General features: G+C 37.6%; 1 protein-coding gene across 8 annotated transcripts in view; it reads left to right on the forward strand.

Moving 5' to 3' along the window:
- The window catches only part of ENOX2 (ecto-NOX disulfide-thiol exchanger 2), a 293,057-nt gene that overhangs the window by 224,563 nt on the left and 53,039 nt on the right, over positions 1-15,455 (forward strand). For all 8 annotated transcript variants that reach the window (XM_084870724.1, XM_084870727.1, XM_084870729.1 and 5 more), the window contains 2 exons: positions 1,174-1,329; positions 11,074-11,280. In XM_084870724.1, the coding sequence (XP_084726850.1) occupies positions 1,174-1,329; positions 11,074-11,280 (363 nt within the window). The remainder of the gene's footprint in view (positions 1-1,173; positions 1,330-11,073; positions 11,281-15,455) is intronic.

A 15,455-nucleotide genomic window follows, 5' to 3' on the forward strand; every position in this document is an offset into this window, starting at 1 on the left:
TGGCAGGGGAGGGTAGTTAGGGGAAATCGGGCCGGCAAGGGAGTGGTTAGGGGTCATCAGGGTGGCAGGCAGAAGTGGTTAGGGGCAATCAGGCAGGTAGGCAGATGAGCAGTTGGGAGCCAGTAGTCCTGAATTGTGAGAGGGATGTCACAGATTGGAGAGCGTTCAGGCTGGGCTGAGGGACAACTCCGCCCTCCTCCCCCTCCCATGCACAAATTTCATGCACCAGGCCTCTAGTTTCTTTAATATTATCACATGAGATTGTGCCAACAGAATAGATGCTTCTTTGGAGTGAATCAAATTGTGTATATAGACAAGCCCCACAATAATATTTGATTGGGGACCCCCATACATCCTAGAAGCATCCTTGAGTGAAACAAAACATGGTATAAAATAAAATTCAGTGGCAACATGTGTAAAACAGTTTTAGACATAGAGTTAAAAATGAACCAGGATTATCTGGAAAGGGTTCTTTAAGGAGGTTGGGTCTTAAGCCAGGCTTGTGGCCAGGATTAGAATTTTAGGAGGCTCAAATGATTCCACACAGGGAGATCAACATGAAGAAAAACAAAATAGTTCTTTATTGAGCATTTTGTGCTATACATTATGTTAAGCACATTACATTCATCATTTTATTTAGTCCTCACAACTCCCGATAAAGTATAATAGATAGAATTAACCCTGTTTTGCAAAAGAGAAAATGGAGGTTCAAACGGTTCATTCTGCTAAACATATGGTATAACTAGGACCCAGGTCTGCCTGATCTGCAAAACTGCATATTCTTAACACCATGCTATTCTGCAGAAAGCCAGGGAGTGTTGCAGGGGACAGTAGAGGCCTTGTGTGAATGGAACAGAGTGTGTGTGTTGAAAACCAGTGGAAGGCAAGACCAATAGACAAGGCACAGTCATATTATTAAAGGTGTTGGATATAAAAATGAGATGTAAAGATGAATAGGCACTAGTCAAATATAACTAAAAAGCCCCATCCCAAAAGGAAAATGCACAAGTATAGTTTAATATAGTATTTAAGACCTGGGGCTAATACCATGTTATCTTAAATATTCTGCCTCTGTGTTAGAGAGATGTTTGGTGTGAAGCTTATAAATTGACATTCTGCCTCCACTTGACTTTTCCTGGTATCATTTATTGTTCTCTCCTTCTCCTCTTTTAGACTTTGATCCTGCTCTTGGAATGATGACCGGAATTCCACCAATAACTCCAATGATGCCTGGCTTGGGAATAGTACCTCCTCCAATTCCACCAGATATGCCAGTAGTAAAAGAGATCATACACTGTAAAAGCTGCACACTTTTCCCTCCAAATCCAAGTAATATTCTGCTTTTTTCTCCACATAAATAATCATGTTTTCTTATCTAGGAACACCTTTTTCTTTTTAAAAAAAAATATTCAAGAGATTCATAAATGTCTGTACAGAAGTTTCACATAGAAAATTAAAGACAGAAAAATTTTCTCTTACTAGGCAAGGCTGATTTTTATGCACAGAGCAGTAGATTTATATGTACTGGTGACAATTCAAATGATAAAGCGTATTTCTAATATCGTATAGTAAAGAATTCTAGTGTGTTGGAACAGAAAGAGGCACCTGACACAAATTGCTCAACACTGTCATTTGCAGTCTCTCTTTTTCATAACTGGCTTACATTCTGATGATGGCATAAATAGAGTGTGTTTTAAGCAATACCTGAGGCACATGAGAATGTAAATCTGGTGCTAAAGATCCTCCAATGCTATGAGTTATTCACACATCACTCAAACTACTGCTATTCAACTGATGGACTGCAATAGGCAGTGAGGTCAGGTTCAATTTACTGTGAGGGCAAAGAGGAATATTGAGACTGAATCATACTACTTGCAGCTATTCAGTCAATGCAGTTCATGTGGAAATGATCTAGATGGCTATCTTGCCAGTAATTAATAGGTTTCTCCTTAGACTCTTAAAAACATCTTCAAATACATGGTGGCCATTTTTCAGTTTACTAGTAAATGTAGCTGCAATAATAATTGACTCACTCATTTTTTTTTCCAGATCTACTTAGGGTTTTATTTACTTTAAATGATCAAAAGCTATAACTTCACATAACCTAAGCCTCCTTAAAGCCTTTCCCACAGTTCTAGTGATACTGGGTGGCCTACTTAAGAGAGCTACCACTATAGTGCTACTAAAACTGTTTGTCAAGGGCCCTGGCTGGTGTGCTCAGTTGGTTGAGCCCTGTCCCGTGCACTGAAAGACTGCCAGTCTTTCACGTTGATGTTTCTCGGCTCCCCCCCCCCCCCTCTAAAAATCAATAAAAATATTTTTTTAACTGTTAAGGGACACACTCAAGAGTCTAGGCCATAGATCAAATGAACTTGCCTAACACAATAAACATGAATCTTTCACATGTGACTTCAGACATGTTTGAAGTCCAAAATTTTTTTCATATTTCCTACTTTACATAGGAACCAGTTAATCATGGAATCAGGCCCTGCCAGGGACCCAGATTCTACTTAGTATGGTCTGCTCAGAACTGAGAGGATTTTAGAATCGGTCAGAGTTGGTTGAGCAAATCTTCTTGCTAGTGAAAAATGTTCTTATACCTTCTTCCAATCTTTGAACTTGTCAGCAGGGTATTCCTTCCAGTCCAGTAAGAAACTTAGGAGTCCAGCATCTCAGAGGACTGAATTAGGAGAATAATTAGCATGTCACAGGAGAATTGGGGAATGGAGAATAAGATGACCCTAGTACACCTTACCTGCCAGCTCATTTGGCCATTTCTAGATTTGTGTTTAGTGCCTCAATGAATGGCATTGCTGCACCCTTGTCTCTTACTCTTAGTGCCACTGTCCCAACAAATGGGCAATGGACTTTTTTCCCTTTCTTCTACTTGTTGCTGTTAGAATAGAGAAAGCTGTGCATCTCTGACACTACCTTTTTTTAATTTCAAAAGCCATGAATTTAGGCATTACAGTGTTAAAACCTCCTGCTTATATAAAAGTAGAGCCCTACTGGCTTAATCACTCATTTATCACATTACCAGCCTGCACTAGGCTCCCATAGTCTTAAGTCTAATCTAACAGAATGGCTCATACTCTGCAATGTCTATATTGGGTGCAAGGGATTACTTTGTAGTATATTCAGTTCCTGAATTTCACAATTAGCACTGATATTTTGTGTATAACACATAAACCTCCTTGCTGAGTCTTTAAATGAATGTAGAAATATATGGCTTAAAGAGACTCTAACTTTTGATAGTCTCTATAAAAGGAAACAGACAACTCTCAAACACATTTATATTTTCCCACCTACAGATTTCCTTCTCACTTAATGAGTTGGAAGGACCACAGAGCAAGAGGGAAGCATTTTACCTTCAGGACTCAATCCTTTAATTCTTCAGGTTTGTTATAAGGATGCTGACAGGGCATTTAGTACTATAATAGTAAAGTAGTGGCTTCTGCGAAGGAACATGGCTTTGGAATTGGATTTTAAAAAATAACATTCCTGCCCTAGCTGGTTTGACTCAGTGGATAGAGCATGCGGACTGAAGGGTCCCAGGTTTGATTCTGGTCAAGGGCACTTGCCTGGGTTGTGGGCTCGATCCCCAGTGGGATCCAGGCAGCCAATCAATGATTCTCTCTCATAATTGATGTTTCTATCTCTCTCTCTCCTTTTCGGAAAAATAACATTCCTGACATAGCTTAAAATAAACTGGTGTTCTATTTCGTTTTTAGAACTTGAATTTTGTTTAAAAGGGCACTCGGTTTAATTGAGTGGGGGAAATACTAATGCAGAAGCTTAAAATCATAGCAAAAGTGCCATTTTTGTTAACAGCCCTCTCAGCAATAAGGTCATGTGATATAGTGGCTGTTTATGTCTTATTGCTTCATTAGAAAGTATCTTTAGCATCAATTCCTTCCCCTCTCTCCCAACTAACACTTCATCCAGGTACTTTTCACATATACAGAATTCTCAAAGTACTGGGGTTCCCAGTAACTACAAATTCAGAGTCCAACTTGATTCCAAAAGTCTTTCACTGATACGTTTCATGTGACTATCTTCAATCCATCATTTCTACTTGCCACTTACCCATTCTTTAGCTAAGTTCAACTGCTTCCTGATCTTACACTCCTCTCCAGCCGGAATCCAAGTCTACCCTCTCCTGAAACACTTCCAAACAAGATCCTGAAAATAAAACATTAATCATTCATCACTCTAATGTATTTCCTTTTAAATATTGGATGCTAAATCCAATGGATACTTTTTATTCCTTAAATTCCTTTATCTCTGCTCTATTTAGTGCTAATGATCCCTTCATCTTTCTTGAAAAATTAGGTCATTTGAAGGTGTAAGAATGAATGAGAATGAGACAACCAGAGAGATTATAAAGATCAAGAAGGAAGACAACCAACCAGAGCACCCTGAGTAATCCTAACATTTCAAAATTTAAAGAAGCAAGAATAGTTTGCTTATGTACATCCCTTAGCTCAAAGTCCTCAAAAGACTTTTATCTTTCCAATTTATCTCTTCTCTCTTAAGTCTTCTTCATTTATGCTTTTGGTCCACCCCTTGTTTAAAGGCACTGGTGGCCTAACAATACTAAAGCCAGGGGTTAATTCTCAATTATCTTCCTAATTAACCTAATATCCATATATGATACAGTCAATTACTCCATACTTATAGATACACTTTCTTCACTCGACTTCCAGGAAAACTATTGGTTTTTCTCTCACCACACTGATTCGTTCCTCACAGTCTCCTTTGCCTATGCCCTTCTTTTCTCCCTGTCTTTTTATCATTGGAGAGAGCCCCATGGCTCAGTCCTTGGACTTGTTCTCTAGCTACACTCATAGCTTTGATCATCTCATGGCTGCAAAACCATATATATGTCAGTGACCCTAAATTATATGTTTAGCTCAGACCTTGTCTCTGAACTCCAAATTTATAGTTCAATTGATTGCCTGTTATCTCCACTTATATGTCTAGTAGATATCTCAACTTAATATGTTCAAAATTAAACTTCTAATCTTCTTTCCAAACCATTTCCACTAGTATCCTTCTTCATATCAGATACTGGCAGCTCCATCCTTTCAGTGGCGCAGGTTAAAACTTAAAGGTCAACCTTACTTACTTTATTTCCCTCACACACTATATTTAATCTGTTAGAAAACTATCAGATCTACCTTCAAATTTATATAAATAAATCTAGAATTCTATTACCCTGAAGATAACCACTACTATGACCCAGTTTATATATACAACTATACATTTTTCTGAATTATTGCAACTGCCTCCTAATTGTTTTTCTCTTTCACTCTTGCCCCTCACAGTCTATTCTCAAGAGATTAAGCAGAGTAGTCCTTTTAAAAGAGCCTGAGTCATATTATGGCCCACTCAAAACCTTTTAATAGCTCCGTATTTTACCCATAATAAAAGCTAATGTCAATTTAATGTATTAGAAGACCCTTTATGATCTTTCCTCACTCTCTCATAGTATCTGTTTGACTTTGTCTCCTACTACTCTCCTGCCCATCACTCACAGTTACATTTATATTGACCCCCATGCTATTCCATAAACTCACCAGGCAATCTTCTATTACAGGGTCTTTGAATTGGCTCTTCCCTCTTCCTGAAATACTCTTCCCCTAAATAGCTGCCTTACTAACTCACTTTCTTCAAGTATTTGTTCAAATGTCTCTCTGTCAGTGACTCTGACAACCTATTTAAAAATGCAACCCTCCCTACCACACTCCCAATCCTACTTACCTTCTCTATTTTTTACATGTTATCTTTTAACAAACTATGTAATTTATAGAATGTAAATCCCACAAAGGTAATTATATTTGTCTGTGTTTCCACTAATGTATTCCTAGCAGTTAGAAAAATATCTGACATATAATAGATGTTCAATAAATATTTCTAGAGTAATGGATGGTTGGGTGGATGGATAAGTACAAAAGGAGAGGTCAGAGGTCTAGAAAGAAAACCAATAGAGCCTGGAGTAATTACCCCACATGCTGACAATTTCCAAATCTATGTTTTCAGTCCATCTTTCCCTTCTTAGCTTCAGACATATATAAAACAGTATTATGTGTTAGTGGACAATCTACCAGGTTAAAATTCAAGAGGATTGTGTCCTACTCCCAGCTCTGTCACCAAATCTTGGGCTTTTATAAACTCCCCGGGTCTAAATTTCCTTGTCTGTGAAGTGATTAACCTAGATACTTCCAATGTTTCATCCAGATCTAAAAATATGATTCTTGACTTTAAAGATGTAGCCACCACAATAATTATTCACCTAGGCAAAACCCCCTAAAAATGTACTAGGAAAAGCAAGAGGAAATTGGTAGGTAGCACATAGAACTTTGTACCTTCATTGAAGCAGGAAATACGGTATACACCCTGAAGTGACACGGTCTTGCTTTTATATCTCAGATATCTACCATTAATCACTATGAGATCTTGGGTAAGTAACTTAAGCCCTCTGATCTGGACTAGGCAAAATCAGTTCTGGTTTAAAAATGCAACGGGTCAAACTGAAACTGACTCTGCACCAATCTTCTAAAGATAAATGGCGAGTACCGCATTGTCCTAGAAGCAAAATCCCCTGATTTCCAGAAGTCAGAGATATAGCAAAAGAAAGCTTTCTGAAACACAGTTACTCTCCCCCCACTCTGCCTCTGCCAAGGGTGGTTATTAGAGATTTTCTGCATTCTCAATCAGTTTTCATTTGGTGGAATAAGAGGGCAGCACCATCTCTCCAGAAAACTCAATTTTGCCAAGAGTTTTTACTCCAGCTGATAGATGTTCTGTATTGATAAGGTTACATTTTGAGTTTACTGTGAAATAACAGTACATGTGGAATAAATAGTGGAATATCACTTTCTATCTGTGTCACAGCATGTGGGAAAGCACCCAAGGAGCCAGAAAAGAGCAATTATTTTCATTTTAGCATCTTAAAACAGGCCTACCTCATTCATTTTGTTTTCTAGGAATGGGTTTTATTTTTAAAAAATTGAGGAAGTGGGTAAATTGAGCATCAGTAAAGATTTGCCAGCCTTCTGATTATTTCCAATCAGTTGGGAATACATTAAAATATATCTGACTTCTGCTAATTGTCTAGGGGGCCTTCAATTTGGGGCTATCTAATAAAATCTATTCAAAGATTTGCAGTATGAAAAATTCTGGCAAACCAGTTGAATAATCTGCGATGCTCCTCTGAAAAGCAAAATGCAAGTAGTTTAAAGGTCCTCTATGCTGCTTCTTACCTCAAATATCAGCAGTGAGTGATCTTAGTGCTAATTGCCTCACAGTTCCCCAAAGTGGGTGCTTAGTTGTAATTAGAATTGCTAGAAGCTCCTCCTTTTCCATTACCAGAGTTTATAGTTCTTTATACTCCCAGCTATCTGGAATCTTTTTACATGGAAGTTTTCTTTTCCATCCAGAGTGGTGATTGGGGTCTTACAAGAGCTTATCACATTACCTGATTAATAGCTTAGCACTTGGAATTTGCTTTTCTATGGAGTTATCATTGCTATGCCCAGATCACTATGCCCAGATTTCAGTGGTATTAGAAAATCAGGGCCAGACAACGAAGTGCTTTGAGCTGTTGATTAAAGAACAAGCACTATCCATTAAGGAAGATAGTATAGCTAGTTGCCTTGCTTGGTGGCATACAACTAAATCTCAGCAGATGCTATCAAAGAGACTTTCTACATTTACACAATGAAAATAAATAAATCCCCAGAATTCTTGACACTACTCTTAGTAATTTTTATGCCCATTTCCTTAGCAGATAGTTACCACAGAATAATCATAGCATCTAAATAGATCATGACTTCATCAGAATTTTTTATTTTCAAAATATTTTTTATTGATTTCAGAGAGGAAGGGAGAAGGAGAGAGATAGAAACATCAATGATAAGGGAGAATCATTGATTGACTGCCTCCTTCACACCCCACACTGGGGATCAAGCCTACAACTTGAGAATGTGCCCTAACCAGAAATTGAATTGTGACCTCCTGGTTCATAGGTCAATGCTCAATCACTGAGTCAACACAGGCCAGGCCATCACAGAATTTTTAAATCCCACCATTTGCAGTGTTACGTGTAACTGCAGCAGTAAACAGATATTCCTTAGAGCCTCTCAACAAATCTAAAGGTAGACCTAACTAAGCAAACTCATCCTATGTAATAAAGAACTAATATGTTATTTAGACCAGACGGTGAAATGACCTTCTGAAATGACCAGTGGGTGGGGGGCAGGGCTGCAAGGACCGAACCCCTTGCACGAATTTTGTGCTTCAGACCTCTAATATAATATAAAAAGATGATCATTTGTTTCACAACAAGATTCTTTACCACCAAATTCCTTTCCACAGTGGATTTCAGAAGGTTACTGAAACAGAATTATTCTGAAGTCTTTTATTTGAAAACATTGCTCTAACTATATGTATGTTCTTGCAAATTCTCTACCTGTATGGTCAGTGAGTGGGTTATGTTCCATGGTCAAAACCATATGTGTCTTCACAGCTGTAGATTCCTCTGTCCATAAGAGTCATTCCTTCGCAAGCCCAGTCTTATCTAAAAATCTGGATAAAGCAAGAAGCTATGAGTTTAGTAATCCAGGTCTTAGCTACCACTCTACTCCAGACTTGTGGTAGGGCTTTAGGAAGCCCCAGATTGATAATTAGGAAACCTGGGTTCTATAATAATAAATAATAATAACGCTATAGTAACTACTATTTATTGGGAACCTATCAAGTACTACACATTGTACCACATGCAATATAGAAGTAGATTATTAATTATCCTACAGTAAACCTTATAAGGTATCCTTATTTTAGAGATGAAAAATGAGGTGTCAGAGATTCTCCTATGGTCATACAGGCAGTGGGTAATTAAATTAAGGCTTAAATCCATGTTTGCCTGCTCCAAGTTCATGCTCCTTATCTTTCTATCAAACTTGATGGCTTTGAGTGAGACACTCCGCCTCACTCAGCTAAGATTTTTGCTCTGTAATAATTGTCTCAACCAAGTCAGTGGTTTTTAATCCTACTACTCATTAGACTTGCCTGAGGAGCTTTAAAAAATAATACACAGGCTGCGCTACAGGCTAATTGCATCAGATTCATTAGAGTGGGGCCTAAGTATTTTTGTGTGTTTCTTTGTTTGACTCCCAGCTTGATTCTCACGTGCTGCCAAAATTGAGAATCACTGGAAGTGTGATACCTAGAATCCTTTCCGGTTCTTAAAAACTAAAAAGCATAAATCTCAAGAGATTCTGACCTCATCTTCCCCTTTTGATTAAAACTATAACCTCTCTAGTGTCCATGACTAAGACATTTCAGATTCCTCACTAGGTTATCTTCTTTTTCCCTTTAAGTTTCTCATATGGATCAAAAAACCAATACAGTGAGTTCTTAAAATTACTGACATTTTAAAAATTAACAGAAACTTTGTAAGTTCCCTGATTCTCTCTCCCCTTTTATTGACTAAAGAGAGGGAAAGAAAACATCATGAGAGCCTGATTATTCCGAGCCACATGATAAGACAGACAGCAGTAGCAAAATGACAAAGCTAGAGATGCCAATACCCAAGGAAGCTCCAAAATCACCTGCTTGCTAACTTAGATAAAAGCCAGGTGGAGGCCTGGACTTAATCCACAAGTGAGACTCACTTATTTTTATATGTGAGCTGTAATCACTACTTGTTGTGCTCTCTAAATCTTGAGCAGGAAGAATTATTTTTACGAGCTACATGGAGAGAACGGATTACACAAAATAAATCCTTGCAGATCAAAACAACACTAGAAAAACCTTGACCATCAGGCTTTGTATTGGGGACTGTAAACTGTGGGATTTTGCTTGGAAAATGCTTTGAAACATATAAATAGCAGTAAGGAGCTGACAAATACACAGGCTTCATATATAAAATGAGTGACTGGTAAGCCCATATTTTTAAAGCAGAGAGAGCATCATCTCATTAAGCAGGTTTATAATGTCTTTCTATAGCCAATTTTATGTCACTTTAGTGATTAACCAGGTGGACTTACTTTTTCTTCTTTCATAGTTTCCTCTAAATGCTACATGGTTGGCTTGAGACCTCAGCTCTCTCCATCAATGAATTTGAGGAAGAGCTCACTGTTATTTTTTTTTTTAAAGATAAAAAAAAACTTAAAAAGATCATTTGTACTGTTATGCCCAAGTGTCATAAACCCCAAAGACTACCAGGGAGCCGAATCCGATGCAATTGCAGAAAGCCTGTATTTATTTCGGACTAGTCCGAGCTCAGTCCCACTTACACCAATGAGGGCATGGCAAGAAGGAGGAAGAACTTAACATATCAATGGGTTTTATAGGGAGGGTGGTGCCACTACCTTGGCTGACCTGATTGGTTGGGTTAGGCCTAGGGTCCATTTACCTGGAGCTGGACCCGCCCCACCCTGCCCTCTCACCCTGCCTGCCCTCTTACCCGGCCCTGCCCCCTCACCCCGCCCTGCCCTCTCAGTACCCTGGCTGACATTGTCAATCAAATCATTCTGAGATCTATAAATATTTTTGTAAATGTTCACCCATCATTATCAAATTAATCCTAAAACAGTTCTTTCAGTAAGGATGAACAGAGAGAACATGGCAACTACAAACTGAATTATACAAACCCTTGTCTCAGGGACCCTGGTTCTGAGAATTCCTAAACCGAAGAATTTAAACTAAATGTGATTTCCCCCAAAGAACTGTCTTCTTAATAAAATTACTGAAAGTTGAGACTAGATTGTTGTCACAACAAAAGTAAAGAACATAATTAAAAAGCTCTGCATGGGACAGACAAACAGGTCTGAGTCTATATCCTGTAGCCATTATGGGCACCAAACCATTGAATAAAATGATTTTCAGGTTCATGCAACCAATTTTCTGTGGATCCGAGATGAGCACTTTGGGGCTGCTTGCTTCTGGCACTCTTCAGCTAAGTCTGGTGGGGGGGACAGTAAGGCTATCTCTGGGATCTGATAGGTTTCAAAGAGGTTTATCTCAAAGACGCATTTTAATTTCAAATGTTTTTTCACTTACATAAAGATCTTCCACCTCCTGCAACCCGAGAACGACCACCAGGATGTAAAACAGTATTTGTGGGTGGCCTGCCTGAAAATGGGACAGAGCAGATCATCGTGGAAGTGTTTGAACAGTGTGGAGAGATCATTGCTATTCGGAAGAGCAAAAAGAATTTTTGTCACATTCGCTTTGCTGAGGAGTTCATGGTGGACAAAGCCCTTTATCTTTCTGGTAGGTATTTAGTCATGAGGATTCTGCCTATCACAGCACAATGCAGAGTTTTGGAATCAATGTATTTGCATCTGTGGCAACTAAAGTTTGGGCCTAATAGTAACCCCTCTTGCCTTCAGAGAAATAAAATGCATGTTACCATCTAGTAATTTCTTTCCTTAAAGTTTTTTTTTTAATACTTCTCAGTTTTCTATGGGATAACTCTAAACTACTTGTAGCATCTAAAGGCCTTAATTACCAGTTTTACCTCAGTTATCTCCCAATCTCCTCACACACATGTCCCAACCACACTAGAATGTTCTGTGGTGTTTTATGCCTTTTCCTCTGAACAGAATTACCTTTTTCACACACCCCACTTACCCACCATACACACATCTTCACACCCTAAAACTCCAGCTCAAGCATAACCTCTTCTGGAAAGCTTTCTCTAACTTCTCTCCCCACTCTGCCCCAAGCTGGTTTAGTCACCCCTTCCTCAATGATTCCACATCACCCACTGCATTCTCCAAACATGACATTTATAACCATGCTAGAACTGTCTCTTTCTACATCTGTTTTCCAAACCAGAGTGTGAACTCCTTGGGGGAAAGAACTGTGTCTTATATAACTTTGAATCCACTACATCTAGCACATAGTCTGGAACAAACATAGATGCTCAAAATTACCTATGGAAGTCAGTGAGTTATTGAATACTTGCTGAGTGCTGGGCAGAATAGGTTTCTGACTATACAGCAGACCAAGGTAGGAGAGAGAGAGAGAGAGAATACCAAGAAAAGTAGCATTTTTAGAGAATATTTTTCCATTGATTTTTAGAGAGAGAGGAAGGAAAGGGAGAGACAGAGAGAGAGAGAGAGAGAGAGAGAGAGAGAGAGAGAGAGAGAGAGAGAAACATCTATGTGAGAGAGGAACATTGATTGGTTGCCTCCCACACAAACCTCAACCAGGGCCAGGGATGGAGTCTGCAACTGAAGTACATGCCCTTGACCAGAATCGAACTCAGAACGCTTCAGTCCACAGGTTGATGCTCTATCCACTGAGCCAAACCCACCAGGGCAAGAAAGAAAGGTAGCATTTAGACCAAGTCTTTGTCAAAGAGAAAAGATTTGGATGTAAGCAATGGGGCATGCATACAGCATGAACAAAGGTACAAAGGTGGTAACTTTTGGTAAACATTCAAGGAAATAATTAGTAGTGGTTCGTGTATTGAGTAGACATTAAAGGAGGAGGAAAATCATAAATTGTTAGCACACTTTGAATGACTTAGTTGGGTCTTTATTCATTGGGTAATAGCAATTGTTGAAAAAAATTGAACAAGGAATATGATTGTTTCTGAAAGATTAATCTGGCAGCTCTGTATAAAAATGAATTAGAGGAGAGAAGAAAAAAGAGGAGGTCAGTAGACTCCTGTTGCAATAAGCCAGGGAAAATGTAATCAGGGTTTGAAAAAGTAGGACTAGTAACATGGGAAAGAAGAGGAGGAGACAGATGTGGAATACACTGATTAAATTTGCTAGGTGCTATCAAATCTAACTGCTGAAGATTCGACAGCACTTAGCAATGATAAAAGAGCCTCCCACAATAGACTATTTTGATAAGAACATTAAGGTTTTGAAAAGCTCTGACCAGTTGTGCTCCTTGTGAATTCTTTCAGCATTTGTATCATAAAAGACAACATGCTGCTCAAAAGGCATCCATCTATATGTCATTGAAATCAGCTCGCTAGTAATATTCTCAAAACTGCCAAAGGAAAGGAAATTGCAATCAGTGATGTGAAAACAACTAAATTTTTTCATTTAAATAAAAGTTTACAAGTGCTAGGAATTGGATGGCTGTTCTCCCACACTGTAAAAAGAGAAGCAAAAAAAAAAAAAAAAAAAAAAAAAAAGGAGGTTAAAAAAAAATCTCTTAGGAAAGGGGGCTAGGAATATAGAAATAATAATTTTGTTCTATTTGAGTTTGAACAGCTTTGGGAGTTGGCCCTGTGCACATGATACTATCATAGCATCACGGTATTTATTTTGTTTGTGTACACAAAGCTTTCCTATCATCCTCTCATTTTATCTTCTCTATGATCCTAACCAAATAGGTTATATGTGTATAATCATTAATAACTCCATTTTTCTGATGGCTCAGTTCATATGACCAAATAAGATGAATGGGTGTGAAAGTGGGTTGTAAACTGTAAAGGCCCCTAACGAAGTTTGTTCATGAAATGTATGTATTCTTCCTCTTTCTAAAAGGAATGTGTGGCATTTTTAGTGTTAATAGATATTATTCTTTATAACAGCTTTATAATAGTTGACATATATTGAACTTAGTATATTTTAAAAATATAATTTGATATTGACACATACTGCTGTGAAACCATCATTAGCATCAAAATAATGAATATGTCCACCTCATCCAAAAGCTTTTTTTATTTTTTTTCTCAAAAGCTTTCTTTATGCTTCTTTTGTAATCCTGTCCTCCTACAACTTTTGATTTTCCTCTCTAGGCAACCACTTATCCTTTTTATATCTAATTAGTGTGCATTTTCTAAAGTAATTATATATTATGTATGCTCTTCCTTTCTTTGCATAGATCCATATTTACATGTGGTATCATTTTCTGGTGCTTGAATTTTCTTTAACCTTTTTAAAAATAATGCATCTACTCCTGGTGAATTCTTTCAGCATTTGTATCAAAAAGAATTTATTCTACCATTCTTTTTAAAAGATATATTCTCTTGGTATAGAATTCTAGGTTGACAGGTTTCCACCTCCTTCAATGTTGCTCCACTATATTCTTGATTGCATTGTTTCTGATAAGAAATATGATGTTATCCTTATATTTTTGCTTTTCTGTATATGTGTCTTTTGTCTATAGCAGCCTTAAGATGTTCTCTTTATAGCTGGTTTTGAGCAAAATTATGATGATTTACTTTAGTGTAATATCTTTCATGTTTCTTGTGCTTGTAAATTCATTGAAATTATTAGATCTTTGAGTTTTCTATAATTTATAAAGTTTCCTGCCCTTATTTCTTCAAATATTTTTATATTCCTTCCTCTTTTTTCAATCAGGACTCCATTAGGCATATATTAGTTCCCTTGAAGTTGAACCACAGCTCACTAGTACTATGTTTATTCTTCAGTCATTTTTCTCTATATATTTCGTTTTTAATAGATTCTATTGCTATGTCTTCGAGTTGATTAAACTTTTCTTCTGCATTGTCTAATTTGCCGTTAGTACTATCCAGTGATTATTTTTTTCTTTTCAATTTAGACTTTGTAGCTTAAATTTCTTTAGCAGTTTGGCCTGGCCAGTATGGCTCAGTGGTTGAGCATCGACCTATGAACTAAGAGGTCACAGTTAGATTCCCTGTCAGGGCACATGCCCGGGTAGTAGGCTCCATCCCCAGTAGGGACCATGCAAGAGGCAGCCAATCAATGATTCTCTCTCGTCATTGATATTTCTATCTCTCTCTTCCTTTCCATTCTTTTCTGAAATCAATAAAAATATATATTTTTTAAAATCTCTAGCAGTTTGATTTTGGTTCTTTTTTATGTCTTTTGTATTTCTAATTAATCTGTTAAATATATGCTACTTAAACATATGAAATCCAATTATAATAGTTGTTTTTTGTGTCCTTACCTATCATTATGTTATATTACTTTTTGGGTCTGTTTTGATTAATTAACTTTTTATATTTATTATTTCCCTGCTTCTTTGCACATTGGGTAATTATTGATATCAGACAATGTGAAACTTCACTTATTGGGTGCCAAATCATTTTTATTCCTATAAATATTCTTGAGCTTAGTTCTGGGATGCAGCATGGTTTAGTCTAGGGCTAGTTTTTTATTTTTCACTAATTAAGGCAAAACCCTTTGATTACTCTGTAAATTATTAATTTTTCTGCTCTGGCTGGTGTTAAAGTGTTATTCCCAGCCCTATGTGAAGTCCAGGAATTGCTACCTCTAATGCTCAGGTAGTTTACACACACACACACACACACACACACACACACACACACACACACACACTAATATCCAGTTAAGTAGTAGTAGAGGACTTTCTTCAGATCTTTAAAGTTCTTTCTCTGTGTAGCTTTTTCCTCCAGTATTCTGCCATACAAAATCTATCTACCATTGTCTCCCTCTCTCAGGGAGATCACTGTATTTTGCTTGAGTTCCCCT

Source organism: Pipistrellus hanaki, assembly GCF_964339955.1.
Source record: "Pipistrellus hanaki genome assembly, chromosome: X".
NCBI classification, from domain to species: Eukaryota; Metazoa; Chordata; class Mammalia; order Chiroptera; family Vespertilionidae; genus Pipistrellus; species Pipistrellus hanaki.